Source organism: Python bivittatus, unplaced genomic scaffold, assembly GCF_059951505.1.
Source record: "Python bivittatus isolate LINGU-HERP-01145 unplaced genomic scaffold, Pbiv_v1 ctg000850_np1212, whole genome shotgun sequence".
NCBI lineage: Eukaryota > Metazoa > Chordata > Lepidosauria > Squamata > Pythonidae > Python > Python bivittatus.
In genome coordinates, this window is record NW_028277112.1 from 42,431,088 (window position 1) to 42,459,005 (window position 27,918).

The following is a 27,918-nucleotide window of genomic DNA, read 5'->3' on the forward strand; positions in this document are numbered from 1 at the left end:
GGCAGCGGCGCGCAAGGAGACAGGAGCGGGGTGGTTCGTATAAGAGCGTCGTGGAGCTGCCCTCCCCTTTGTGTATGTTCTTCAGCTCTTCCTCACCGGCACAACCGGTGTGTGCGTGCGCGGGTGCACGCGCGCCGCCCTGACCGGGACGGCGCCTCCTGGATTTCTACCCCCCGCCCCCCCGCGCGCTTTTGCCTCCGACTGGAATTGCCGCCTGCATTGTCTGCCCTCTCTCCACCCTACCTGGCGCCCGCAAGCTGCGGTTTGCATTCTTGACCGTGAACAATATTTACCTTTCTAAAAAGGGGGGGGAGTAAGGGAAGGACTCCCCCCGTCTTCACGCTTTCCTTCTCCCTGAATGCTGCGAACTTGTGCGAGGCGCCGCGGGCGCTGCACGATGGACACGTTCTGGCGGCCGCCGCGGCTCTGGCTGTGGCTGTGGCTGTGGCTCCTGCTCGCGCTGGCTTGCCTGCGAGGAGCGCGTGGTGAGTAAGAGGAAGGGGGTTCCGTTAGCTCGGCGGCTGTCGCGGCTCCAAGCCTTCCCCGGGGGCGCCTGGCAACCGTGTAGGCGGTGAGGGTGAGGAAGGCAGGACGCGGGCGAGCGCGGTTGCTTTGCCTGCGGCTCCGCAGCGGGTCGAGGGGGGAGCTGTGGACTCCCTCCTTTCTCCAGAAATCCCCCAAAGGAGCAGTAATTCTTTTTTTTTTTTTCTTCCAACGAACGGCTACGTGCTGTTGCGTCTGTAATCAAGATCCTTTTTTTTTTCTTGCCGTCCGCCTTGCCGAGATGCAGGAGAGAAAGGCGGGGGTGCTGCTTTCCAGTTGGTGTTGGGCGGCAGTCAAGGGAAGCCTCGGTGCTGCCGAAGATCCGCGCGTGGAGAGAAGACTAACCTGGCCTCCTGCAGAGGGTGTCCCGGCCTTTCTTTGTTCTGACAGCTGTTGTGGGCTGCGCCGTTGCCTTGACCCTAAAGTTGAGGCGTTTGCTCAGAGGGAAGCTCTTCAAGCGCTCCCCCGCTCTTCCCTCCCCCCCGCCGCCCACCCCCTCCCCCTCCCCCTCCCCCGGTTGCTTGGTACATCTGAAGGGGTACTCCCTAGCGTTGATTACAGAACTTTCCTTCTGTCTGCTAGGGGAGGGGGTGGCCCTTGAAGAGATGTATATAGCTGCAGCACCATGTTGGTGGTGGTGATCTCAAGACAAATAACACTATCGTGTAAATGTTTATGGGATCCCTCGGTTTTACTGTATTCACCAACTGTAACTCTGGCTTAATAGCATGCATACACCTGTGGCAGAGAGCAGTGGCTCCAAGTGAATGAGCTCAGTGGGGAAGGAGCTACAGAGAAGATAACTGCTGTATGAGCAGATGCTGAGAGTTTGGTCCCTAAAAAGAGATAAGGGAGCTACTCCAAATGGAAAATGGGGACATGATTTGGGCAATGTTGCATGGCCTGCAGGGACCAGACACACAGTGCATTGTTCTCAGCAGTATTTTAGTTGGCATATGGATCTGATTTTGAAGGCCAGCAATGTATTTAATTAATGCTTTGAGATACAATTGTTTGAGTTATTTAATCATGAAACAGCTACTCCCTTAAATAATAATCCTGGACTGTTTTTCTAAGCTTGCCTCACTTATCTGAACTGTGCAGCCGAAGATAAAAACTAGGAGAAATTCAACAGTTCGCCATACAATTAAGTAAGAACTTCCAATCCTTCATGTTTCTGCTAGTTCCTAGTAAGTCTACACAAGGCAACTTATCACGAATAGCAGGATTGCATTGCAAGTAGGATGGTGACTTGCAATATTTGGTGGCAAATATTAACTTTCTCTTTATGGCTGAGTAGGCCATTTAAAACAAAGCTAAAAATCTAGTGTCTTAATAAGACATATAGATGCAATTGTTTTGTTTATGAGAACAAATTCTTTGAAGTCAAATACATTATAGCATTATTGCAGGTGGATTTGCTATATTTAGCCATATCAGTTGTTTGCTTTTTTCTTTAAGTCTTACTTGTGTGGCCTTTTAACTTTCGCACTTGAGAAGCAAAATGCCAGGCTACCAAAACAGTAACTCTTCTTCACTGCCAAATATTCCGTTGTAAACATGCTGTGTTAAAACTTTCTTGGCTGTGGTGTAACCTTTCCTAGACTATAGTCTACCTTCATCAGATATAGAAAGGACTGGAATCTTACATTGTATTTTCTTGGTTTTTAATGCACGCTTCACTGGAAATCATTATTTAAGGCCTGAAAGATTTCAAATATGGATTGTTACGTTTTCTTGCATTGTGTTGCTTTTTAAATAACTTTTGTTAAGTGCAGATTCCCACTGAAGCAAGCTCTCCTGCTTATGTCACTTAAGAACTTTCTTCTTTTCCAAGCATCAGTACTGTAATTTGCCCAAGAAACTAAGTTGCAAGGCCAAGTAGTCCCAATACCAAATTACATGTTTATCTTCCAAAGGCATTAGAGTAGGTGTCCATATGTGCTGCACTGCCACCGGTGTCATGCTGGGGAAGAAATGTAGAGCATCTATCTTTCAATGTAGTTCTAGCCCAAAAATGGAGAATCCATAGGATTCCAGTCAGTGTGGATAGTGATCAGAAGATCATAGGAATTATAGTTCTTCACCTTTGTTTTTAGCTGCTAGTGTATTTGTTAATGTGAAAGAAAACATTGGATGTGAAAGAATCCTGGTTAGGGATGTGCAAAACTCTGTTCAAAATGGGTTGTTACCAGAACTGTTGTGAGGGTATTTCAACCATACTGGAGGTATTCATGTCCTTGAAAGGAGTGTTTTGAACTTGGAATATTTATGGTAGAATCAAAATAGCTTTGGCACTCTTCTGGTAAATTCAGCACAGCTATCTCAACAAGACACATCACCAGTCACAGTAAACTAATGAACTGAGATACAGCAAATAGGTAAAAGTATATTTAAAAAGTAACTCTCCTGCTTGTAGATGAAATTTGAAATATAAGAGTTGGTTGCCCTTTGTAGCATTAAATATAATGAGCTAAAGTCTCAATTTAGTTCAGGCATTAAATTTGTTATAAATCTTTGCATTGGGAATCAGCCATCTTCATTTTTGTGCTATCCAAAAACATGTGAGCTGTAGAAACTTTTCACACGTGCTACATATCCATCATGTTAGTTCCTTACAAAGTAAATGATATTATGTAAAGTTCAGAGAGAGTAAATAGTAAGAAAAAGAAACTAAAGGTAGAAGAAAAAAATCTTAAGTTTATACTAATTTCATTCTGTTTACCTTGCCATTGTCCATATACCAATTCATTGCTTTCTGTTCTTTAAACTTCTCTTTTTTTGAGGATTATCAACTTTATCCAGTCATGACTTTCTTGGTCTTCCCTTTCCTTGTGAGCCATTTCTCTTTCTTCATATATTTGTTATGCAATTCAATCCTCATACATTGGCTCTATATGACCAAATTACTTCAGTGTATTTATTATATACTAGTCATTCATTTTTGTATTTGGTTCACATTCCTTCAGTGTTTATTCATTCTTGACCCTATCTCTGCTTGTTTTATACTTTTTATGTAACTGAACTTGACTTTTATGTTTGTCTTAATTTTGCCAACTCTCACTTTCATATAACAAAGTGGACACAAACATGCTCTTATATATGGTTACATATTTTCAGTTCTTTCAAGTTTAATTCATTCCTCTCAACAAACCACATACTACTAGTGCCTTTTTACCAGACATTTCATGTTTAAGAACAGTGTTTTTCAACCTTGGCAACTTCAAGATGTGTGGACTTGAATTCCCAGAATTCTCCAGCCAGAATTCCCCAGCATGCTGGCTGGGGAATTCTGGGACTTGAACTCCACATATCTTAAAGTTGCTAAGGTTGAAAAACACTGCTTTAGAATCTCTCCCTCCTTAAAGGTATACAAATTCATCCATTTCCCTTGCTTTTTTACCACTGAATTGAACTTCAAAGGTTCACTCAATTTTTCTTGTCAAACACAAACTGGTTTGACAGGAGCTTTTCAGAGGGAGAAATTAAAGCTACCAGATAGTTCTCATCTCATCTTGCAAGGTGTATTCATAGCACTGTACTCTGAAACAAAGTTAATATGAAGATTGTACAGTTAGCAAAACTCTGCCTCTAATTGTTGGGATGATTCAAATTAATTACACATTCAGAACTTTCCTCCTCAGGAGAAGGAAGATCAAGAATAGGTCTTTATATGTGCTACTCAGCATATGTAAACACCTGTTGACTTTCTCTCTTCTAGCAGTTTTTGTAATTTAAATTTGGTGTTGACAAGCACATTCCACAAGATTGGCATTTGAGGAAAGCTATTGAAATTGCAGAGATTAATGAATTCATTGGTTCTCTTTTCAGGGAGAAGAGTTGTAGCTCACAGTTTTAATCAATTCTGAGACAAACTTATATATTATGACAAAAGATGCCTATGCGTGTGTGAATGTCTTAACTTGAAATATTAACCACGTCCACCTAATGCTTTCCACAATAGAGAAGTTGCCTAAAATTGTCCTAACCTTTGGGGCCTCTTGAGGTGGGATTTTGTCCATTGTAAGCTTTCCCAGATCTCCATCCCCCAGTATCAAGAAATGCTACTGTGTAGTGCTAACTTCTGGCCAAGACCTTTTCTTAAGTACTTGGTGTGTACAAAAAGTAGAATCTTAAGCTGGACCTTGGCAGAAATCAACTTAGAGCACTTGCTGTTTTAGTGAGGGCTAAAAATAAATACACTGTATTAACCTTGAGGTGACAAAAGTAAACATCTAAATGATGCAACAAATTAGGAAAGGCTTGCATCATGCTGAACTTCCTTGACCTTTAAAATATTGAATTTCAGAGTGTTCTAGACAGGTAAGCCTGACTGCATGTGCTGAGAAGCATATCTTATTGTACTTCATTCAGATCAACTTAATAGGAGATGAGGTATGGTACAGTGATGCTTAATTATGCCCTGTGTGTAGAAAGTTCAAACACAAATCCACCCTAAGTTTCATTGTATTAAAAACTATTATTATGGTTGGTCACACAGCCAGATGTTTTGATTGGATTTGCCATTTTTGTCCACCTATCGAGTCCTTCCAAAGGACCTAGGATAGGCAGATGTTGTTTGATGGTGTTAAAGTTATCGTCACAGGATATAAGCTGTTCTAAGTAAAGCTGCCTTTTGCAATTAACTGATGTTGATTTTATCAATGCCAATGGTCTTCAAGTAGTGCTCCAGATGTTTTGGGATCGCACCTAAGGCGCCTATTGGTACTATCTTTGTTTTCTTTTGCAATAGTCATTCTACTTCTATTTGCAGGTCTTTATATTTTGTGATTTTCTCCAGTTCTTTCTCTTCTATTCTGCTGTCTCCAGGTATCGCAATGTCCATTATCCAGACTATTTTGTCTTATCAACAATTGTTAAGTCTGGGGTGTTGTGTGGCAGGTGCTTGTCTGTTTGAATTCTAAAGTCCCAGAGTACTTTAGCTTCTTCATTTTCTATTACTTTGTCTGTTTTGTGGTCCCACCAGTTCTTGCTTGCAGGCAAATGGTATTTCTTACAGATATTCCAATGCACCATTGTTGCTACTTTGTCATGCCATTGTTTGTAATCAGTCTGTGCAATCTTCTTGCAGCAGCTAACTTGGTGGTCCAGTGTTTCTTCAGCTTCTTTGCGGAGGTGGCATTTGCTGTCTGTTGCTGTCTTCTCAGTTCTGGCTTTGTATGCATTTGTTCTTAAGGCTTGGTTCTGTGCAGCCAGAATGAGCCCCTCTGTCTCTTTCTTCAACTTTCCTGCTCTTAGCCATTGCCAGGTCTTGTTATCCGCTTTGCCTGATAGTTTTTTTGTGTACTGGCCATGTAATACTTTGCCTTGCCATGTCTCTTTTCTATTCTTCATTTGGTCTTTCTTATAGGCCAGTTTGGTCTCTTCGGTCTTCAGTAAGCCTTCATGGTATACTAGCTTCGGTGCATCTTCTTCACTGTCCTTCAGATATTCTTCCAATGTCCTTTTTTCTTCTTCAGCTGTCTGGTGTACTTGTAACTTTCCATGCCCGCCTATGCTCCTTGGTAAGTAGAGTCTGTCAATGTCGCTGTGTGGATGAAGGGCATGATTCATTGTAATTTTTCTGGTCTTCCTATCCGGGGCTTTTAGTTCAGCTTGAGTCCAGTCCACTATTGCAGCTGTATATCTAATGACTAGAATTGCCCAGGTGTTAATCACCTTGATGGTATTTTCACCATTGGGTTTGAACTTTTAAGATCTTCACTCTTCTGATGTATTCACTACTAACCTTCTTCTTGACTTAAGTGTGCTTGATGTTGTGAGCCTGAAGGATGCCCAGCTATTTATAGTGATCTTCTTCATCAGATTCGTGATATTATTTCCAAAGGGCATCTTGATTCCTTCAGTTTTCACTATTTTTTCCCTGTTGATGGTAAGGGTGGCACATTTGTCCAGTCCAAACTCCATTGCAATATCTTGGCTGTATATTTGGACAGTATTGAGCAGTGATTTATTATTTGTTTATTTATTTATTTATTTTCATTTTGTATGGATTACACACTAGGTGGCTCTTTCTCTGCTAGGTAAGATCTGAGGAACAAGTAGCTCTTCCACTGCAAGGAAATGAAACTCACTGATATTTTGCTGTATTGGAAGGACCATTCCTCAGTGGCGGTATACATGCTTTAGCTTTATGTGCGAGAGTCCCATGTTTAATCTCTGGTATCTTCATATGGAACTGGGAATTATTCTCATAGGAGATTCTGTAAATCTGCTGCTAATTTACTTTGAGTTCACTGAGTTACAAGAATTTAGGATCATATGTGGCATAAGGCAATTTTCTCTATTCCTGTGTATGATGAAAGAGACAAACTGGCAGATATGTGGCAGATATCAAGTTGTGGCAGATACCAAGTTTCCATGTGATATGGAGTTGCGTCCTTGATAAATTTACTTTATCAGCCTTAGTTGTTCTGTCACATAAATCATAGCAGTTGGTTCTTTTTCCTTTAACAATAATATTCCATGCTTATTCTTATGGCCCTCTTCCATACCTTTCTATAGCATAGACCATGTTTTCCTAGAAAGTGGTGAAGTAGAAAGGACAATATCCATTTTAGCCAATATCTTACATGTGTATCTGATTTAATTCAGTTTTGTTGAAAAAATGAGGTTGGTTTTTGTTCAAATTACCCAAGAGTTTGTATCCAAGGGTGTTTTTTTTGGGGGGGGGGCGAGAGCTAATAGTTCTTAAAGTAGAGCAACGTTTCCTGATCAATTTGTATAATAACCAGTATGTCATGTAAGTTATATCAGCCCCTAAAACATAATGCCAAAATATGCAAGTTGCTGATGCCCCTCATAAATGTATTCTAGACCTGTATGGAGGATGCATCTGCTTCCTTTGAATTTTCGTGAGCTTTTAGGTCTAAGATATAGATGGGCTATATTTCCTGTAGTAAGTCTGAAAAAGGAAAAAAAGCACTGCCTGCAAGACCAAACAAGGGAACAGTTCTTACAGTGTACCAAGACAATGTATTTCATGTCAAATTTATATTTGCACCACAGTGTTACAGCTGTATTTCTTCCCTGGGGGCAGTTTGCTTTCAGCATCAGAAGATAAGTTCTTAAACACCTTTCTATTCCACTTAGCCTTTTGAAATGACCTCTTGGTTTTCAATACTTCCAGTTGAATAGAGTATACCTGTGCTAAATTTTTTGAAGCACAATTTTGTTAAACATTTTCTCCATTTTTCTCCATCATTGACAAAATGTGTTATTGGATTCCAGACTTGGCTCAATTTTCTTCCCCATTGTTGAAGAAAGAAAAAAACAATAGTTTTCTTATCCATCTATAATTTCTTCTCTGTCATTCCAGGACGAATGGGGTGCTTTATAGAATATAAATCTTCTTACAACCCAGAAGATATATTTAGATTTGCTATTTGCCCTTTGGATAATGCTTCTGTATATGCTAAGAAATAGCTTTTTCTCAACTGATGTGGAAATCTGAATGATTGAATTTGAACATCTGAATCAGATTGATTTTCTGAATGAGATCGATTCTCCAAATTGAATAGATTATTTGAATCAGATTTTGCTTGATTCACAGAATCCTAATGGTTCATTAATTGACTCCAATCACTTTCTTCTACTCTTACCTGCATGTCTTTTCCAGTATTGTTTTCAAATATTCTGTGCATTTTCTACAAATAATCTAATAATGTTTATTCGATCAGTGACCAGCAAAAACACAAATAGGTTTTGCAGAGTTTCTGCAGGGTAATTATAACCATGCCCCTTAATTGTCACTGCCACTGTCTCAGCTCTAGGTGCTGTATCAAGTTTTTAGTTGGTCATAGACTGGTTGCTAAGCATTCCTTGTACTGTATATATAAGTTTACAATTTAGAAAGGAAGTTGTATTTGTTTTTGGTGATTTGGCAAAAACTTAGTCTTCTGGCCTCTCCAAATATCCCATAGAATTTTTCCCCAGTGTTGCATCCAAGGTTCCTTAATAGACTGATGCCTCACCTAACTTATTTTTTTTAAGCATTCAGATATCTTCTACTAGTCTCTTGGGAATGGAGTGATCTAGAATTGCTGTATAGGCAAATAAATGAAATAGAAGTATGTACATATACCTCCATCCACATGTGGTGCAGTGTTTTATAAAACTGCTTAAAAAAGATATAGTCTCAATGAAGTAAGGTGGTACAAATTCCTTTATATTACCTCATGTGCATTACTTGCCCAACATACTTTTAGAAATAACCATGTCAGTCTCAGTCTAAATCAAATCTAATGAATAAAGGTTTATTAATTGAGACGTATGAAGAATTGCATTTTAGGAGCAATGATTGCATCATCACTTTATAATCGCCTGAAAAAACATTCTATGTCTACTTTAGTTCCTAGAGGACTGGAATTATCATTCCTAAAGTCTGTATTTGATATGTTCTGCTGCTTCAAAGTCTATTGGATCTAACTGTAATTTATTTCTCAATTCAAGGTACAAGAGTAACATGTGATGAATCACAATTTCAGTGTCACAATGGCCGTTGCATAACTCTGGTGTGGCGGTGTGATGGGGATGAAGACTGCTCTGATGGCAGTGATGAACTAGCATGCGGTAAGGCTTAATATGACCACTGATCCAGTCTCTTAGTAGTTGGGGTTTTTTTTTTTTGGTGTCTTCGAGTCAGTCTTGACTCCTGGTGACTGGACAAGTCCCTGCAGTTTTCTTGGCAAGATTTCCGAAGTGGCTTGCTATTGCCTGTTTCCTAGGGTTGAGCAAGAATGACTGGCCCAAGGTCACCCAGCCAGCTTTGTGCCTAAGGCGGGACTAGAATTCACAATCTCCCAGTTTCCAGCCTGATGCCTTATCCACTATGCTAAACTAGCTCTATCCTAATAGTAAGATAGTCTTCAGCATGGCTCTGACAGCCAGCCAGGAAGAATAATAATTACAATAATAGTTCCAGCTTTAAGAAGGGTTATCAAAGCATCTAAAGCGACTATGGGAATAGTAGCCATAATCTGAATACCTTAGGATAGGACTGCTAGTTCTGCCAAGAGTTTCACATTGACCTTGGTATTGAAGCCCATAAGCAGAACTGGGCTTCTTGCAATGCCATTTGTTTGACCTGAGCTAGACAGACAGAGCAGATATCTTTACAAATCTTCTCACAATTACTACAAAAACTTCAGGGTCTTTGCTTCTCAGATGTCAGACACAACAAAAGAGTGTTCTGTGTGGTAAGTTGAGGCTACCTTAGCTCTGCCCTTACCATTCCCCAGGATGTGGCTGGAAGTCCAGGATATTGAAGGTATATGATTTCCTTCTCATTGTAGGTAGAGAGGGAAGAATTGAGCATGAATCCCCTTTTAAAAAAAAGCTCATAGAAGTATCTATCCTGTGGCATTTGCTTTCCTATGATGTGGTTGAAGTCATACTAGTATATGCTTTTTCCTTTCTTGTTTTAATATGACCTGATGTTTAGCATACATAACTACTTTGTTATCTAGGCATCGTAGGAGGAGAATTGTGTTAGTCTATAGCCAAAAATTAGAAAGAGTCTGATAATGCCTTTTCCAACTAACAAATATTATTAAAAGGTAGAACCTTTCATGAGCTGTTTTGTGTGGTTAAAAAATAGTTTAACTGCAATATTGCATGAGAGATTGCTGAACTCAGATGCATCAAAAGGTTTCGGGCTATTGCTAAAGGTCTCAACAAACACAATGGGTTTTGAATACAATTGTTAATTGAATAGGCAATTGCAATCTGTCTCACATGTAACCTGCATCTGCTTAACCAATCTCTGTTCCCTTTCCTCCCCCGTACCTCATCCCAATTTAAACCGTACATCAGTTTAGCCATTGTGTGCATCTGATGAAGTAAGATATAGCTCATAAAAGCTTATGCCTTTTAATAATATTTGTTAGTAAAAAAAAAAAAAAAAAGTGCTACCAGACTCCTTTGTACTAACTAGGATAAAGTTGGCTATGGTGACTTTCTGAGAAATGGAAACTGTCTCAGCAATTAATGCAAAAAATATGAGTTTTACTTTTTTTCAGACTCCTGGGTCTGCTGTTATCAAATAGGTATGAGTACCTTAGTAGTTCTGGGAGGAAACTTTTGAAATAACTTGAAACTGTGCAGCAAAGTTCTTCCTGTATTGTGGGCAAATTTAACAAAATATTACTCTTATGCAGTGAAGAAGACATGTTCTGCAACAGATTTTGTTTGCCGGAATGGACAGTGTATACCAAACAGGTGGCAGTGTGATGGAGATGCTGATTGTGAAGATGGCTCTGATGAAGGTTCTGAGTTATGCTGTGAGTAGGCTGACATTTATGCTGCAGGTCAACTGTACCATCTTCCCTTTTAAAAACTAAAATAAAATGCCTATGCTTCAATACATACTTCATCTTTATATTACAGACTGTATCTACTGTCAGTAAACATTTATTGTCAGATTTATGTCCCTCCTTTCCCTCAGAAATTCAAGCACTCCCTCTAAATTTTCTCCACCTCTATAATCTAATTCTTTAGATTGGGCTGGCCCAAAGGCAGAAGATAGGTGGGTGGGAATAAATTCAGTTTCAGGCTTTGATGGCATTATTCAATGCCTTCTTTCAATTGAAAGTCCACCTTCGCCATTCTAGCGCTCTTCAGATTAGTTGGTTACGCGAATTGGAAGATACCAGGCCGAGAAAAGCATTTGAGAACTTGCGGGATGGATGGATGGATGGATGGATGGATGGATGGATGGGCAACCCCTAAATATGATTATGTACATGCCTTAATAACCCAACAAACTACTGACAGATCCAGAAAACAATCTCTACTTGGTATTATTATTTCTAATAGCTTATTGTTTTAAGTGCCTGTATAGCATCACAAATTTCAAATAGATCCATAGAATATTAAATGAAGAGATAATGTTCTCACCACAGAGATTATCCCAAACTATCCTGAAATAGCTAATACATGGTTTATTTGCCTCTGGATGGGTACAGAGGCAAATAAATATACATTCCTACAGTTGTATAGCAGATAATCTTTGTTTTCATGCTTAGAGCTGAAAAGACGTCATAAAAACACAAACTCCATCATCTAAATGAAGGAGTGGAAACCTTTTGGTGATTGAAGATCACATTTAATATTTTGGAGACAGAATAATAGGACACATTGTGTGGGGCTGGAATATGCAGAGTTTGGGGTAAGTTTGGGGACTTTAGAATACAGTTTTTACATGCTTGGCCCCAGAATTCCAAGGCACTACTACAGCTTTTAAACAGTTGTGGCAGATGGGGTACTAGAGAGTTGGAGGAAACGGCTTGTGGGCCTGCATATAGGTCACTCTTGATTTGAACAACTGTCCTGAGTCCTCAGACCTTATAGTCTTCAAAAAGTGCCTAAGCAAACTCTTAATTGCTTCTCAATAGATAGAAGAAGGTGTACGATAGGTGAAGTCAGCTGTGGTCCTCTGTCAAGTCAGTGCATCCCTGTATCCTGGAAATGTGATGGAGAAAATGACTGTGGTGATGGTACAGATGAAGAAGGCTGTGGTAAGCCAAAGTTAGTGGGGATGAAGGGGCTGGCTTAGCTAGCTAAGTTGTGCCATAACTTCCCCATGAAAATCTTTAGTTTTGGTTACACTAATACATACTGGGCATGACTAGCAAAACTTTAGTAGATACTGCCCCCTTTCTTAGTCCCTATAACTCCTAAGAGTAAGTGTTGTTTGGGGGCCCTTGAGTCATTGTTGACTCCTGATGACTGCCGGGACTAGTCCCTGCAGTTTCCTTGGCAAGATTTCAGAAGTGGTTTGCCATTGCCTCCTTCCTAGGGCTGAGAGAGAGGATCTGGCCCAAGGTCACCCAGCTGGCTTCGTGCCTAAGGCAGGACTAGAACTCACAGCCTCTCATTTTCTAGCCTGATGCCTTTAACCACTGCACCAAACTGCTAAGAGTAAATGGGAATTGCCAAATTCCCATTAAATGTTTCAGGGAACTGTGGCATCTTAAGGAGATATGCCATTAATTATATGTCAGTGCCTAATACAATATGGATGTTAGCTTAAATAGTAAGTAAAAAATGGGCCTTCAATAAGGGACCTAGACCACTTGAAAGAAAAATAAAAAACAATGCTATATATATTAGAAGCAGTTCTTCTTTCAAAATGCTATTTTATACTAGGTTAAGTTGTCTTAAAAACAGGCATTTTCACTGTATGGAATAGATAGAACTTAAATCAGGCAGCTTCATCAGTCTTGCAGTTTCTGTCTTGCATTATGTACAGTTCTTCCAGTACCTTTTTAGCTTGCTAGGTACTGATTGCTGAAATTTCAGAATTCTGTCTCTAATTGCTAGATTAAATGGCAGTTTTGGTACAGGTGTAGAAATTAATCTGATCAGAATAGCAATACTCTGTTCGCACTTCTCACTGGCTTCCCAAGAAGCAGTGCTGTTTGGTAAATCAGTTTATTTCACATTTTCCTTAGCCAACATAACGTGTAGCCCTGAAGAATTCACATGTGCTAATGGTCAGTGCATCTCAAAAGATTTTGCCTGTAACGGGCAGGAGGACTGCGGTGATGATAGTGATGAAGAGGGCTGCACTGCTCCTACCTGTGGAGCAGGTGACTTCCAGTGCACGAGTGAAAGCGACATCTGCATCCCAATTAACTGGGTATGCGACGGGGAGGCTGACTGTACCGACCGGTCAGATGAATCTCCAGAACAGTGTGGCCATCAACCTGCCCATACTGTGAAGTGTGGAGAGAGTGAAATGCTTTGTGATTCAGGAGATGAATGTTTTCACAAGAAATGGCGCTGCGATGGGGATACGGACTGTAAGGATGGAAGCGATGAGATCAATTGCCGTAAGTAAGGAGCTGTTATTTGGCAGCAGAGGTTTTATTGGAAACCAAAATGATTTTTTATTTATTTGCTAGACTTGCATCCCACTTTTTGTCCAGGAGCTTAAGGCAGGGTACCTAGCCTCTGTTTTTCCCCACTACAATCTTGTGAGGTAAGTTGGGCTGACACAGTAACTCGTCTGAAGTTTCCTTCCAAATTTCCATGGAGGAGGACTTGAACCTGGGTCTCTCCAGCTAGATCCACACCTTAGCCACTACACACCGTTTAATTATGACAAAAACATAAGCCCCTGAAGAAAAGTGTTATTGTTTGTATACATTGATCTTTAGAAGTGGAAACATTTAAAACATCTGTATTCACTGTTTTGGTCCAGAATCGATTTCTATGGATGAAAATAGGAAAAAATTATCAATGTAGCTAATAGTTATATTTTAAATAAATTTATTTATTGTAATTTTGTAGAAATCTTTGTAAATATCACTATTTTAATTTTCCAGAGTTTTGTGATAAGGAATTGAATCAGTTCTTACATAGAATCAATTTATATTCTTTAGGAAGTACAGTTTATAAGCAGCATGAATCATTATACTTTATTGGTAGTTGATTTTCCCAATGAAACATAAATAAAAAGAACTGGCTGATTTGGCATTATCACTAAAGATGGCAAAATATGGCATTTTGCTTGCCATTTGCTTAATGCTATCTGGAAATATTACAATTTAGGTGTGCAATTTCAGGGGGCAGAGTGTTACCTATGAATAATCTCCATAATCAGTACTGATGATCAGAAGGCATTTCAAATGAATTCTGTGCCATAGAATTCCAATGAGATTCATCACATTCAAATCCTAAATCATCTTCCAAGAGTTTTTAAAATTTTCAAGTACTATATAAAAGTATTCTATAATGGTGATAAGATTCCTTTGTTTTAATGTATATAAGTAGATTTATGGGAAATATTTTAAACGTTAAAAATGCTAATGTGACATTGAATTATATACCAAAGTTTTGGAATTTGATTGTTTCAGTCAAACAAATATGGTTGTGTTGTGCGGGGGCGGGTGGGGGATAGATAAAAGAATAATATATGTGTATCTTTGTATTTGGTTATATTTTGTATTTCCCTAAAATAAAGATTAATATTAAGAAAGGTTCCTTTCCTGGTAAATGAAGTAGAGATGTACCATTCTTCAAATTTTCTTAATGATCTGAACTGATGAGACATAGATACTTTACAAAGGAATGACTGAACTTGACTTACTTTGAACTCGGTATTGATAATCATTCTTTTTGCAAAATATATTTAGTAATAACAGGGTTTTCATCTATTGTTTAGTCTCTAATTCTACAAAATTCAGTATCTTCCCATTATGTGTAGTGAATGTATTTATCCTCGTACTCAAAAATCAAGGCCATAGAAAAGGAGATAAAGAGCCAGAAATTGTTGTTTACACCATTTCCAAGGTTCTAAAGAATGTTAGAACACTTTTAAATTTGTACTTGAAATAATAGATATGAATTTCTTAATTGTCAGACATAAATGCCTCCCTAATCCTAAGGGACCACATCAGCACAGATGGTACCCATAAGACATCATTTAAGTTTCTAATGAATGAATTGTCTCAGTTAAAAATATTGACATCAAATGGTGATCATCAATACTTATTTGTTATAAATGTGGTCCTTAAACAGTATCTCCTCCACTCAGCTTCTCGGACATGCAGACCTGACCAATTCAGATGTGAGGATGGCAACTGTATTCATGGGACCAGACAGTGTAATGGTGTAAGAGATTGCATAGATGGAACTGATGAAGTGAACTGTCATGCTGGTAAGTAATTAGGACTTTAAGGTTATGCAGATGTGAGCATGTGACCTGAATATAGAGAAGTCCCATTCCTTGTGTTGTGATTGGAGGTTTCTTGAATTGTTGATATTTGCTTCCTGGAACATGCCCTTTGGGGCTTTGCTGCTCAGAGTGACAACGTTCCTGATTTTTCATAAATTAGTATTGATTCCCTGAAACTGATAAGTAGCTGAGTTGCACACCAAGGAGACATTAAACTGGGCATAGAGCCATTTATTTAATTGTGGCTTTCTCTTTCCATCCTCTAGTTAATCAGTGCACTGGACCTGGAAAATTCTTGTGTGGTAGTGGTGAGTGCATAGATTTCAGCAAAGTGTGCAACCAGAAACAGGACTGCCGGGACTGGAGTGATGAGCCCCTGGAAGAATGCAGTAAGTTGTACTTTAAGAAAGCCAACTAAGTAACAATGTTTTCAACTGGCTGTCACTAGTGAAACAATTTCTCATCCCAAGAAATTATGCAGCACTTACTGTAATAGGTCACATTCTAACCCAGAAGCTGTTTAGTTCTTCCATTGCAAACAGCTGTACAGTTTCCCCTTCTTGAAAAACTTGCATCACTGATGCTTCCAAATAACAAATCTAAGACTTGAATGGCATTACTAGTTCTTCTTTCCAGATATAAATGAATGTTTGGTGAACAACGGAGGCTGCTCTCACATCTGCAGAGATCTGGTTTTAAGTTATGAATGTGATTGTCCAGCTGGCTTCGAGTTGATAGACAGAAAAACATGTGGAGGTAAAGATCCTGCAGAAGACAACATTTCTGAAGTTACCATTTGTTCATATTAGGACGCAGCTGTGAGTGTCTTTTTTTCCCTAGACATTGATGAATGCCAGAATCCAGGTATCTGCAGTCAGATTTGCATCAATACCAAACTGGGCTATAAATGTGAATGTAGCCGTGGCTACCGAATGGATCCACAAACAGGAGTATGCAAAGCAATTGGTAAGTAACTTGGAGCAAATATTCCACTCAAATTCTGTCATAGGGTGTTAGAATGCTATGGCCAACACCTCTCAGACTGATAAATGTTGTCGCAACCTTGCCCAAACAGGGGTGGCTCCAGATGTATTGGAATTACAACTCCAGAATTCCCAGCTAGCATGGTCAGATGTGAGAGTCCTGCCCAGACTAATAATGTTGATCTTGCATTCCTGACTGTCTCTGAAGCTTTTATCAGCTATCAGTTGGACTCTTGAAATATGCAGTTCCAGGGAGGGTAGCTGAATATGTGGATGGCTAAGCCAACCCCAGAATAAGGTGCTCAACTTTCTTCCAAGAGCTGTGGGAAGAGCTATTTCTTCAGCAACTGGCTTTAAGTTTTTATACTTAGCTATTTGTTGAAAGCTGTATACAAATCTTCTCTTGCAGGAGGAGAACCAAGTCTGCTTTTTACTAATCGTTGGAACATCAGGCAGTTTGCCCTTGAAAGGCAGGACTATACACAGCTAATAGGAGACCTAAGAAATGTTGTTGCTCTGGATGCCGACATGGCTGAGCATACAATCTTTTGGGCTGACGTTGGGCCAAATGCAATCCTCAGGTAAACTGACTATGTAAGCTGTTTCTGTGTGAGGGTAAAAGCTTAACCTATCTACCATATCTTAAAAAGCAATCAGTGGGTGTCAGCCCCTTAAGATAAAAGTGCTTCTGATGCGTGGCTAACACACAACCTATGTGCTCCCCTTGGGTAACCCTTGACCTCCCCAAGATCATGCCACTGAAATTTAGCAACAAGTTTTCAGTCTTTGCAGCACAGTTGTTCCTTTTTAAAGGGAATAACATACACAAAACTAAGCACATTAAACTTCCAATAGCTTAACGCACCTATTTTGAGTAGAGGGAGAAAGCCAAAGCCCCCCCTCCCAATTAAAAAAAATGACCCTTCCCTCTTCACCCTCACTGCTGCACCTTCTTTGTCTTGGAATACCTTTCTTAGTCCAGTCCCCAAATGAAAATGGCTTCCTGCCCCTGCTTAAAGGTACAAGGCTTTGCTGGGAGACACCGTGCAGCATCTGATCTACACCTAGATCCAGTCAGTAGTTTGAAGTGGGCTGTGTAGCTCATTTATAGCTCTGGTTTTTATAGTTCCAAGCAGAGGGTGTAACACTTTCCATTTCTTCTTGGCAGTAGGGTGAAGGCAGCTGCTACTACAAGGCATGATCTAAATAGCTCCGTGGAAAATGACATGCTTGGCTCTTAGCTGCTAGCAGTCTGGGCTGATCTAAATACAGATAGCCACAATATTCTCATTGCATTGTTCTGGAATCTTGCTTTGTTCCCAGCTTCAAAATGGCTGTCGATTTAACCAGCCGTCACTAAATAAAAATTAACAAAATGTAACACCGCCTTGTTTCAACTGCTACTCTGTTTGAAGAGCTTTTTACGCTGATCTAGGAGAACTGCTCTAATAATTGTCTAGGTGTACTTCGAAAGGGCCTTAGGAGCTCAGTGCCAGCTGTATTCCTGACAGAAATTATCCTAAAAAGCCTTGTTGAACACAGCTACCTGAATTTCGTAGGTAGCAGTCTTGGTGGTAAAACATAAAAGAAAGGTAGGATAAAATTGAACAGTAGCTGAAGCTAAACTTCTAGGCAAGTCAGATCCGGGATTAACTTAGAACCAGACATGACCTGTTTTTTGTGCCTTTGTCATATGCTTAAATATAGGATGCTGCATTCCCTGGGGACTGCATTTAATGAAATGTTTCTCCCTAGTGCCTCAATTACATCTAGTAACAAACCAGTACGCCATCGCCGGATTGTAGACAATGTACCAAGTCCTGCAGGAATTGCTGTTGACTGGATTTACAAGAACATTTATTGGACTGATTCCTCCCTGAAGTGCATTTCGGTGGCTAGCCTTGATGGCACTAAAAGGAAAGTCTTATTTAACACTGACTTAAGGGAGCCGGCATGTGTGGCTGTGGATCCACTTTCTGGGTAAGCTCATATTTACACACTTGATATGGAAGTATCTGAGTATTAATTCTGAGTATCTTCAAGCCTTTCTAGTAAGACTGTCCTGCACAGAGATGCACCCTCCTGAAATTAAATCACCTCTTGGATTCCTGTGAGCCTTAAATCAAATAATTTGAGGGGTGATAATTGAGGGTCTTTCAGGAAGCGTCCATGCAGCTCGAAAGAAATCATAAACTGATTGTAATTTCACTTCAGAATCGCTTTCACAGCTGTGCTAACACCAGCAGCAATGTTGACAAAGGCATAGCAGGAGGTGGCATAGCAAGAATTGCTAGTTTGTAATATTAGATATTTGCCAGTGATGTCTATGCATCTTACTTGAGTGTCTCTAATTAATAGGTGGGCTACTTAGAAAGCACTGTATTTCTTCAGAACATAAAACAATGCACTGACGCAATAGAAAGCCTTAAGAGAAGTGAGCTTTGTCAATCAGATTGTATAAGTGGTACTTGATGTCCCAAGGACAAATAATCTATTGGAGGGGGAGGTCCAATATTCTGGCAAGGTTGTCCAAATTTAAGGTCGAACATCCAACTGAAGAAGAAATATGTTTAAAAGGAGATGGTAGAAGTAAAATTACTGACTCACAAGAGTAGATTTATGACAGCTCTTACCTGGTTTCTCTTACAGCTTCATGTATTGGTCTGATTGGGGTGAACCAGCCAAAATTGAGAAAGCAGGGATGAATGGACTTGACAGGCAGCAACTTGTGACAACAGATATTGAGAGGCCCAATGGGATTGCACTAGGTATATTAATGTTATTCGTACCACACTGGAATTCCTTTCTTAAGGAATTCTTGGAGTTACTGGTTAAATTAGACTATTACATTAAGGGTTGATAGCAAGTGACCTTCTGTATTGAAATACCATGTTAAAACACCAGACTTTTCTCTTTCCTCCCCACCTAAAATCAAGCCAATACCTAGTTTGATGGTATTGACATATCTGTATCTTGGTTTCTGAATGGCCATGTCCATCAGCTTTTGGCAGTGATAAGAGTTCTTCAATCACTGCTTGCATTGGCCTTTATTTACCCGTTGTGTGGTCAAGGATGCTAGTTCAAAGCTTTCCTAGACACCCAGGTTTAAAGAGAGTTAAGTAGGAAAGTTCTTGTTAAAGCATGGTTCTGGCCTAAGTACTGAAGTGTGTTTTTGTTTAGATCGTGTAAAGAATCGTGTTTACTGGGTTGACTCCAAACTACATAAGCTTTCCAGTGTGGATATGAATGGGCAAGACCGCAGGATTGTGTTTGCATCCAATGAATTTCTTGCTCATCCTCTTAGTTTGACGATATTTGAGGTAAGAATCAAAAGTTGAAGATGTGTATTTTAAGAGGTTGAAGGGTAATATGGCAGAGGTGAGCTACCTGTCAGCTGCCACTAGTTCTTTAGGGGGGATGAGGAGATTGCACTGCTAAAATGTAATAGAAACGTGCAAAATTCTGGCGTCGTAATTTTTTTTTTTTTCATAAGTTGGAGAAGCTACGCTTAGTATAGCTATTTTCCTTTCATAGTTTTTTTTTTTTTTAAGATAACCTTCTGTCCTGTCTCCTCTTATGATGTTACTGCCAAATCTCCTGCAACCCTGGATTCGGGGAGGCTGGGTGGGGGAGACAAAAATATGCCCCTGATCACAAAAAAGTTGCAAATGTATAAGCTGGAGGAGGAAGAAAAATAAGCTTATCTGGAAGAGGTTCCTTTTGAACCTATAAGTGATGAGATGCGTGCTCCTTAGTGTACATTCCAGTATTCATATATGAGGAAGTTAAGAAATAATCCTGCAGTTTGAAATAATCGCTGTTTTCTTCCCAGGACACTGTTTACTGGACAGACTGGGAAAATGAAGCCGTGTACAGCGCCAATAAATTTACAGGATCTGAGCTGCAAACAGTAGTAAACAATCTGTATGATGCTCGAGACATCATTGTATATCATGAACTTGTTCAACAGTCAGGTAATAGCAGTGGTGTAGGTAGTAAGACTCCAAGCGAAAACTCTTGAGTTCTCAAGGTGCAGGTGGGAGGAGAGTACAGTATTGCTCAGGCTCTCTCTGAGGAGCAAAATTCATGGACAGTTTCAATCTGTCAAGTATTTCTGACTTTCTATTGTTTCTTCAAAGTGCCTTGCAATTCTGTCTAGCATTGAAAAGAGAAATAGTGCCTTTATAACAGAGATGGGGCAGCTCTCATCTTGAGCATTGGATGTCCTGGAAGGGGCGGGGGGTACTCCATTCTTTCTACTGCCTTCAGTACTGGATTTAAAGTGGAAAGCCAAGTAAGATGTTGTAATTGTTTCAAAGAGTAAATAGGCCACAGCTTTCACTGCTTTATTAGAAATTCTAGTTTTCAGTTCTAGGTGACTCATGCTTGAAAATTTCTACCCACAGGGAAAAACTGGTGTGAAGAAGAGAATATGACAAATGGAGGGTGTGAATATCTTTGCCTGCCTGCTCCCCAGATAAACAGTCGTTCCCCAAAGTACACTTGCACGTGTCCTGATGGAGATGCACTGCAAGACAATGGCTTGAAATGCAGAGGTATAGCCTTGGACTCTCTTCGTAGGTGTGCTGGAAGCGCTAACGCCCTGCCATCTCATGCGTACAGCTCTTGCTAATGTATTAAGTTTGGCCATTAAACAGCATCCTGACTGCCTGGCTTCTGCGTTCTCATGGATACTGCATGCTGTGTAAAACGTTAAATCTGAACATCAACCTGATTTAATTATCAGCAATGATGTACATGAATGCAAACCATAGAAAGCTGCTTCTCTGCCATGAGTTCACAAGCAACCTGCCTCAAACTCCTATTGGCAACAATACAGTTCTAATCTAGAAAGAGGCAAGATGCTTTGAATAATCAAATTCTACATAAACACTAATCCAGAGTCTTGGATTGCATAATTCTGGATGGTATTCTGATCTGAATATAAAAGCACAATAATATACAAGCAGCTATGGCACGCTAAGTGGCACTTGGTTTTGTGTGCTGGTGGTGATAGACTTGCAGCTTGATCCAAACAAACCTGTTGTAACCTTTGATTGAGTGGACCTTCCCATTCTGTTGAAAAACCGCAATCCTTGCTTTGTTTTCTGTGATACACATGACGACTCTGCATACCGAACTAGCTAAGAAGTGACTCCTAGCATTATGATAGCTGACATAATGATATCCTTGCCTGTTGGCTACACCTTCATAGCACAATAAATCTAACATCTTTCAGGGTTGGATTAACTAGGCGTGCATGACCATACTCATCTGCTATGGGTATTCCACTTCCACAAAAAGAGAAAAAAGAGAAAAAAGAGCCAGTGCGGAGCTTCAGAGTTACCGATCTGTAATTTCAGGTACAGGAACTGCTGTGGCTTTCACTGAGACAAAAGAGAGCAGCAGAACGGACAAACCACCTGGACCACTTTCTGGAGGTATTGGTCCTGATCCAAGGCAGCTCAAATGTGTTGGTGGTGAAGCAAGATAAATTAAGCCAAAGCTATGACCATTGAAGCAGGAATCAGCAACTGTCTGTCTTGCTGGGATTATTTCAAGGAATGTGGAGCTAGACTGACTTGACTTGTTATGGCAAAGCACTTGAGTTCTTAAAGAATGCATAGCCAAACATTTGGTAAAGTTGTACCTTGTGCCTTGTTTTCAAAGAAACCATTTTAGCAATGAGAAAGGAACAAAAAGCAGCAGAAAAAATTAAGTATCAGACTCCTGCAGAAAGAAGCCCTAACTGTGAGTCAGAGTGAGCAGTCTTATAACTAAAGCAGACTGGCCTGAGCATGAAGTTCGAATACCTTGGCATCAAAGTCACATCTAACTAGATTTCCTGCAGCAACGGGACATGGAGCTGTGCTTGGCTAGATCTTTGTAAATTGTTGGGCAGCTTTATGGTCCTAAGTATTTGATCCTTTAGATTTAAAAGTCAAAAACCAACTTAAGTCTTGAAACAAATGAGCAATGAAGCTGCTGAATTATCTGCACTCAGTTCAGGTAGAGCTGTTAGGATGCCTCAAGGATTCAGCAAGTCATCTAATAGCTACATGGGCACTCCAAGTTCTGACAATCCAAAAATAAGGCTGGGTCCAGAAATACTCCAAGGGTGCAAATGTAAACCTTATGACGATCCTACAGCCTTGTTAGAGGCTCATTATTTACTGCTGTGACTAGAATCTCTGATTTCATCTTGCCTGGGTTTTCACTTCTAGTATTTGTTGATGCTTGTTGGGTGGACCTTAGATATCCTGCAGTGTTAATCCATCTCTGTTGGTCTATTGGTCCAGTCTGTTCCAGTTATAGCAAGCAAGGTAGTCATGCCAGAAGAGTGATGAAATATTTTAGAACAGATAATGGAATGATTGTGAACTGAGCAGAAACTGTTGATAATCAGCTGATATAAAGCCAGGCCACTTCCTGAATTATGCAGATTCTTGACTGGGCAATGTTGTGTTCTAGATAGCAAGCTTGCTCAGGCTATCCGTGAGGATAAATATGTTGTAAATAGTAATTGTTCTCTCTCCTTAGGTCAAAATCAGAGCAGTCCAGTATCCGAAGAGCTGGCTTCCTCCAGAAGTTCTTCAGCAGCATGGGCTATTCTTCCTATATGTAAGTATATGGTAGTGCCCTGAAATCAGGATAAAGCATTTTCAGCATGGTCTTCTTTCACACCTGCACCATTTTTTCCTTTGGGATATAAAATTGTTTTGGAAAAAAGTAATAACTAGAGGCAGCAGGAAAGGCATAGTGGCCAGAGAACCTGAATAGCATTGGAAGAAAACCAATTTAGATCCTGACTTGGTAGTAAGTGGATAGTCTCCCCCTCACCTTCCTTTCTCAGCCTAATTTGCCTCACACGATTATTGCAAACAAAATGGAAGGAGAGATCATCATGAGATCATGGAGGAAAAGGTATAATCCAAGTAATGAACTCTTAGTGCACAAGACTGCATAAGATGGATTAGGGCATTCTAACTGAATTTTTAAAAATCTCACATTTTTTTGTAGTACTATTAGTAACAGCAGCAGCAGGAGGCTACTTCATGTGGCGCAACTGGCAACAGAAGAACATGAAAAGCATGAACTTTGACAACCCGGTGTACCTGAAAACAACAGAGGAAGATCTCTCTATAGATATTGGAAGACACAGCAGTACAGTTGGGCATACGTATCCAGCAGTAAGTGAACTCCTATTGGCTTCTACTATTTTTCAAAAGTCACTGATGGAAGTAAAGCAGGTGATTCTACTTGATACCCCAAATTTAAAGAATAGTTTTTAGAAAATCATGAAAGGTTGTACAACCTTTTCACACTTCCTGTGGCACCTGATTGGAATCCTAACAACTGGTGTAGTCTGTCTTTATTCGAGGATATGGATCTTAAACATTAGCCACCTGGTTAAATTTCAAAGAAGACCTTGAAGGACCAGGTTAGGGACAGATTGTCATGGAGAAAATCTATCTGTGTGATCACTAGGAGTCAATACTGACTTGATAGCACATAATAAGTCTCAAAATCCTGACTAGCTTCTGCACAGAATTACAATGTATTCGGAAAGTATTCAGACCCTTCACTTTTTTCAATTTTGTTATGTTGCAGTCTGATACTACAATCGTTCAAATTCATTTTTTTTCTCATTAATCTACACTCAGTACCCCATAATGACAAAGTGAAAACAAAAGTTTAGAAATGTCTGTAAATTTATTAAAAAGAAAAAACTGAAATATCACATTGGCATAAGTATTCAGACCCTTTGCAACAACTCTTGAAATTTAGCTCAGGTGCCTCCCATTTCTCTTGATCATTGCTGAGCTGTTTCTACACCCTGATTGGAGTCCACCTGTGGTAAATTAAATTGATTGGACGTGATTTGGAAAGGCACACACCTCTCTGTAGAAGGCCTCACAGCTGACAATGCATACTGTATCAGAGCAAAAGTCATGAAGTCAAAGGAACTGCCTGCAGAGTTCAGAGACAGGATTATTGCAAGGCACAGATCTGGGGAAGGCTACAAAACAATTTCTGCTGCACTGAGGGTTCCCAAGAGCACAGTGGTCTCCATAATTCTCAAATGGAAGAAGTTTGGCACAACCAGGACTCTTCCAAGAGCTGGTTGGTCACCCAAACTGAGCAATTGGGGGAGAAGAGCCTTAGTAAGAGAGGTGAGCAAGAACCCGATGGTCACTCTGACTGAGCTCCAGAGATCCTGTGTGGAGATGGGACAAAGTTCCAGAAGGACAACTATCACTGCAGCCCTCCACCGATTTGGACTTTCTGGCTGAGTGGCTAGATGGAAGCCTCTCCTCAGTGCAAAACACATGAAAGCCTGCTTGGAGTTTGCAAAAAAGCACCTGAAGGACTCTCAGACTGTGAGGAACAAGGTTCTCTGGTTTGATGAAACCAAGATTGAATTGTTTGGCCTCAGTTCTAAACGTTATGTCTGGAGGCAACCAGGCACCGCTCATCACCGGCCCAATACCATCCCAACAGTGAAGCATGGTGGTGGCAGCATGATGCTGTGGGGCTGTTTTTCAGCAGTAGGGACTGGGAGACTGGTCAGGGTTGAGGGAAAGCTGAATGGAGCAAAGGACAGAAATATCTTCAATGAATATGCGCTCAGGACCTCAGATTGGGCCGAAGGTTCACCTTCCAACATGACAACGATCCTAAGCGCACAGCCAAGACAACACAGGAATGGCTTAGGGACAACTCTGTGAATGTCCTAGAGTGGCCCAGCCAGAACCCTGACTTGAACCCTATTGAACATCTCTGGAGAGACCTGACAATGGCTGCCACTGACGGTCCCCATCCAACCTGATTGAGCTTGAGAGGATTTGCAAAGAAGAATGGCAGAAAATCCCCCAATCCAGGTGTGCAAAGCTTGTCACATCATACCGAAAAAGACTCGAGGCTGTAATTGCTGCCAAAAGTGCTTCAACAAAGTACTGAGTAAAGGGTCTAAATACTTATGCCAATGTGATATTTCAGTTTTCCCTTTTTAATAAATTTATAGATATTTCTGAACTTCTGTTTTCACTTTGTCATTATGGAGTACTGAGTGTAGATTAATGAGAAAAAAAATAAATTTGAATGATTGTGGTATCAGGCTGCAACATAACAAAATTGAAAAAAGTGAAGGGGGTCTGAATACTTTCCGAATGCACTGTATTCTTCAACTGAAGGCTTTAGGGCATATAACCAATATGTTTGATTTACATGTTTGCAGCTTAAAAATGGCAGCTTGATGTAAAACTGTATCAGACTTCAAGCTTGAGCAGCTATTTGTTCAGCTCCACTCCTTGGCTGAGAAAGTAAAAGGATATTTGTGGTGTATCAGTGAAAACTGATGGCACAGACAAGCTTGTGTTTATATACTGAAGATGGGGGGGGAGAGAAACTCCTGGTGGCATAGGCCACATTTTACATTTGGAAGAAAGTGAGCAGAATGTGCTGTTCTAGGTAGGGAATTTTTTCTCTGTGGATATGTTGTGGCACTGAATAGTATGCTCACTTTAAAAAACTGTTAAGCTACAATTGGGTTTAGAGTGCAATTTTTATGTGCTTTTTGTCTTAAAATAGAGGGATGGTGCATTACTGAAATAGCAGTAAGCTTAGAGGGAGGTCTCAGGATTGCAGGTTACCCTTGCCAACAAACAGCTGATCGCTAAAGGTAGAACTTCCCTGCCTGAAATACAGGTGGATTAATCTGGGATATAATAAACTTTTTTTTCTCCACACAGATATCAGTTGTCAGCACAGAGGATGATTTATCATGAATCTTGCCAATTGCCCTCTAGTCTACGCTTGCATTCTACACTTTTGCATGTTAGCCAGACAGTGGCTGAAGAGATCCTTGAAGAATGAAGGCACAGGTGGAACAAGTTCACAAAACCACACTTTCATACAAAGTTGTAAAGATCTGTGTTCACTATCAGCTTTTGATAGCTATTAGTTACCTGTAACCCTTGAATAAAATAAGTATTCCCACCACTGGCTATGTATAAAGCACTTTTCAAGAAGCCATATTATACTAAGTGCTTCAGAAGTACTAGCTGTAAATAATTGTACAGGCCCAATTGTAAATCATCCGGGGGGGATAGTTTATTAAGCACTTTGGAATAACATTTCAATGTAAATTATTGTATAATTTTTTTCAATGGTTGGAAAATGGCAATAGGAGAAAACGGGTTACTCAGATTAATTGCCAAAAATTTGTAAACTAACTTTTGTATGAATTGTGAATTTGTCCTCCCTGAACCACCTACAGGGGTGCGCAGAGGACAACTGCTCTGTATCAGAAATCACTGTAAATTTTGACACTGAAATGAAAGAAGCAAATCTCTGTACATGACTTGGCTCATTATTCTTTTAAGACCACTTGGCACATGGATGAAACTTCTCTTTTGAACTAATCTAAACAAGAAAGCAGAATTAAACTCCATTCCCATAGAGAGCTCAGATACGATACCTAAAAGTCATGGAGTAGATATATCTAACTTCTTAGACAAAAAAATGGTCTAAAATTCACTATAATCCAGTGAACCACTCACGAAACCTTCTTTATAATAACAGGCATTTGAAATCTTGAACTCAACTTCAGTAATCTCACTGGTTTTAAGGTGCTCATAAGGGGCTGCCTACTGTTGCCCTTGACTTCAAATGCCAAGATGTTCTGCTACTTAGAGGATGCAAAGACTTTTAATGTATGGGTTATCTGCCTACTAACCTTTTTGGCAGGTTAATTCACTTACAGGATTTTGTCTTGTGAAAACCTTAGCAGGAAACTTAGTGCTTCCAGAGGGCAGGCAAACAAATGAATAAACTGAACATTGAGTGCTTGAGCCCAGTTAATATTTTTTATACATGGTTATAAAGCATAACTGAGAGCAAACAGCTCCTGTAATAAAATACGGCAATATAAACAGGTTTATCTTGCTCAGAACAGGTGGAAAGATAAGGTACCCGTTCTACTTGATAGTAGAAAAGAGGTAGAAATCGCTTTATTTTCCCTGCTGTGGTGTAAGTATTTTATAGCCAAATTAGTTTGGGGTTAATCCTGGGAAATTGTGCAAAATTATACAGACGCTTATATAAATTGTTTTAATTATGGCCGGGGGAGAGAAAGCTGTTGACAAGTGTTCAAATTAGTATGTTTCTCAAACCCAGTGTTTTCCAGATCTTCAACCATTCTGACTAATGGTCCCATGCTGACAACTAATGGAAACTGCATCTTGTGGACATCAGAATGGGTGACTGGCTCAATGGATGCTGCTGAAGGACAGTTACCAGCAGACCCATCCACGTGGCCAATAGACAATTGAAGAGCGCTGTATGCTTTGCTTTCTGGCCTCAGTTGCTGGTACCCATATTCTTTAAGCCAGGTCTGCATGTCCTTTCCAGGGCTTTTTCCTTCATCTTTGATGGTATCCTGTGGAGCAACATTCCAAAATCTAACCCTCACCCAGGACAATTAATTTTGATTTCCTTTCATTTATGTTTAACTAAAATTTAAAATAGGCAGTCTATTTTGATCATACATTTAATGTTCTTCAGCTGCATTAAATCTATAATTTGATAAAAACTTTTTCAGGATTTCTACCTGGGGGTTTTCCCAAGGCTCTTCATACTATATGTGGTTTGGGATTCAGGTTGCAAGCCTCTGCTCTGGGCTCATAGCTT

At 40.0% G+C, this 27,918-nt stretch overlaps 1 protein-coding gene across 2 annotated transcripts; it reads left to right on the forward strand.

The window, feature by feature from the left end:
* Positions 1 to 105: 105 nt before the first annotated feature.
* On the forward strand, positions 106 to 27,918 carry VLDLR (very low density lipoprotein receptor). Of its 2 annotated transcripts, XM_007423382.3 has the most exons (19): positions 108 to 485; positions 9,016 to 9,135; positions 10,722 to 10,844; positions 11,958 to 12,080; positions 13,017 to 13,397; positions 15,104 to 15,226; positions 15,511 to 15,633; positions 15,881 to 16,000; positions 16,085 to 16,210; positions 16,637 to 16,808; positions 17,983 to 18,207; positions 18,877 to 18,995; positions 19,408 to 19,547; positions 20,060 to 20,201; positions 20,634 to 20,783; positions 21,591 to 21,668; positions 22,768 to 22,848; positions 23,248 to 23,417; positions 25,980 to 27,917. In XM_007423382.3, exons 1-19 carry the CDS (start codon positions 359 to 361, stop codon positions 26,013 to 26,015), a joined length of 2,679 nt encoding a protein of 892 aa, XP_007423444.2. In that variant the 5' UTR covers positions 108 to 358; the 3' UTR covers positions 26,016 to 27,917. The 2 variants fall into 2 exon arrangements, with proteins under 2 accessions (XP_007423445.2, XP_007423444.2); XM_007423383.3 differs by lacking the exon at positions 21,591 to 21,668 and having other exon boundaries at positions 106 to 485; positions 25,980 to 27,918.

Bases quoted from the DNA above. Each gene is read 5' to 3' on its own strand.
- VLDLR (XM_007423382.3), top strand. From the start codon at position 359: ATGCTGCGAACTTGTGCGAGGCGCCGCGGGCGCTGCACGATGGACACG. The intron at 15,634-15,880 runs GTAAGTTGTACT...TCTTCTTTCCAG, and splicing joins TGAGCCCCTGGAAGAATGCA to ATATAAATGAATGTTTGGTG. The intron at 23,418-25,979 runs GTAAGTGAACTC...TTCTCCACACAG, and splicing joins TTGGGCATACGTATCCAGCA to ATATCAGTTGTCAGCACAGA.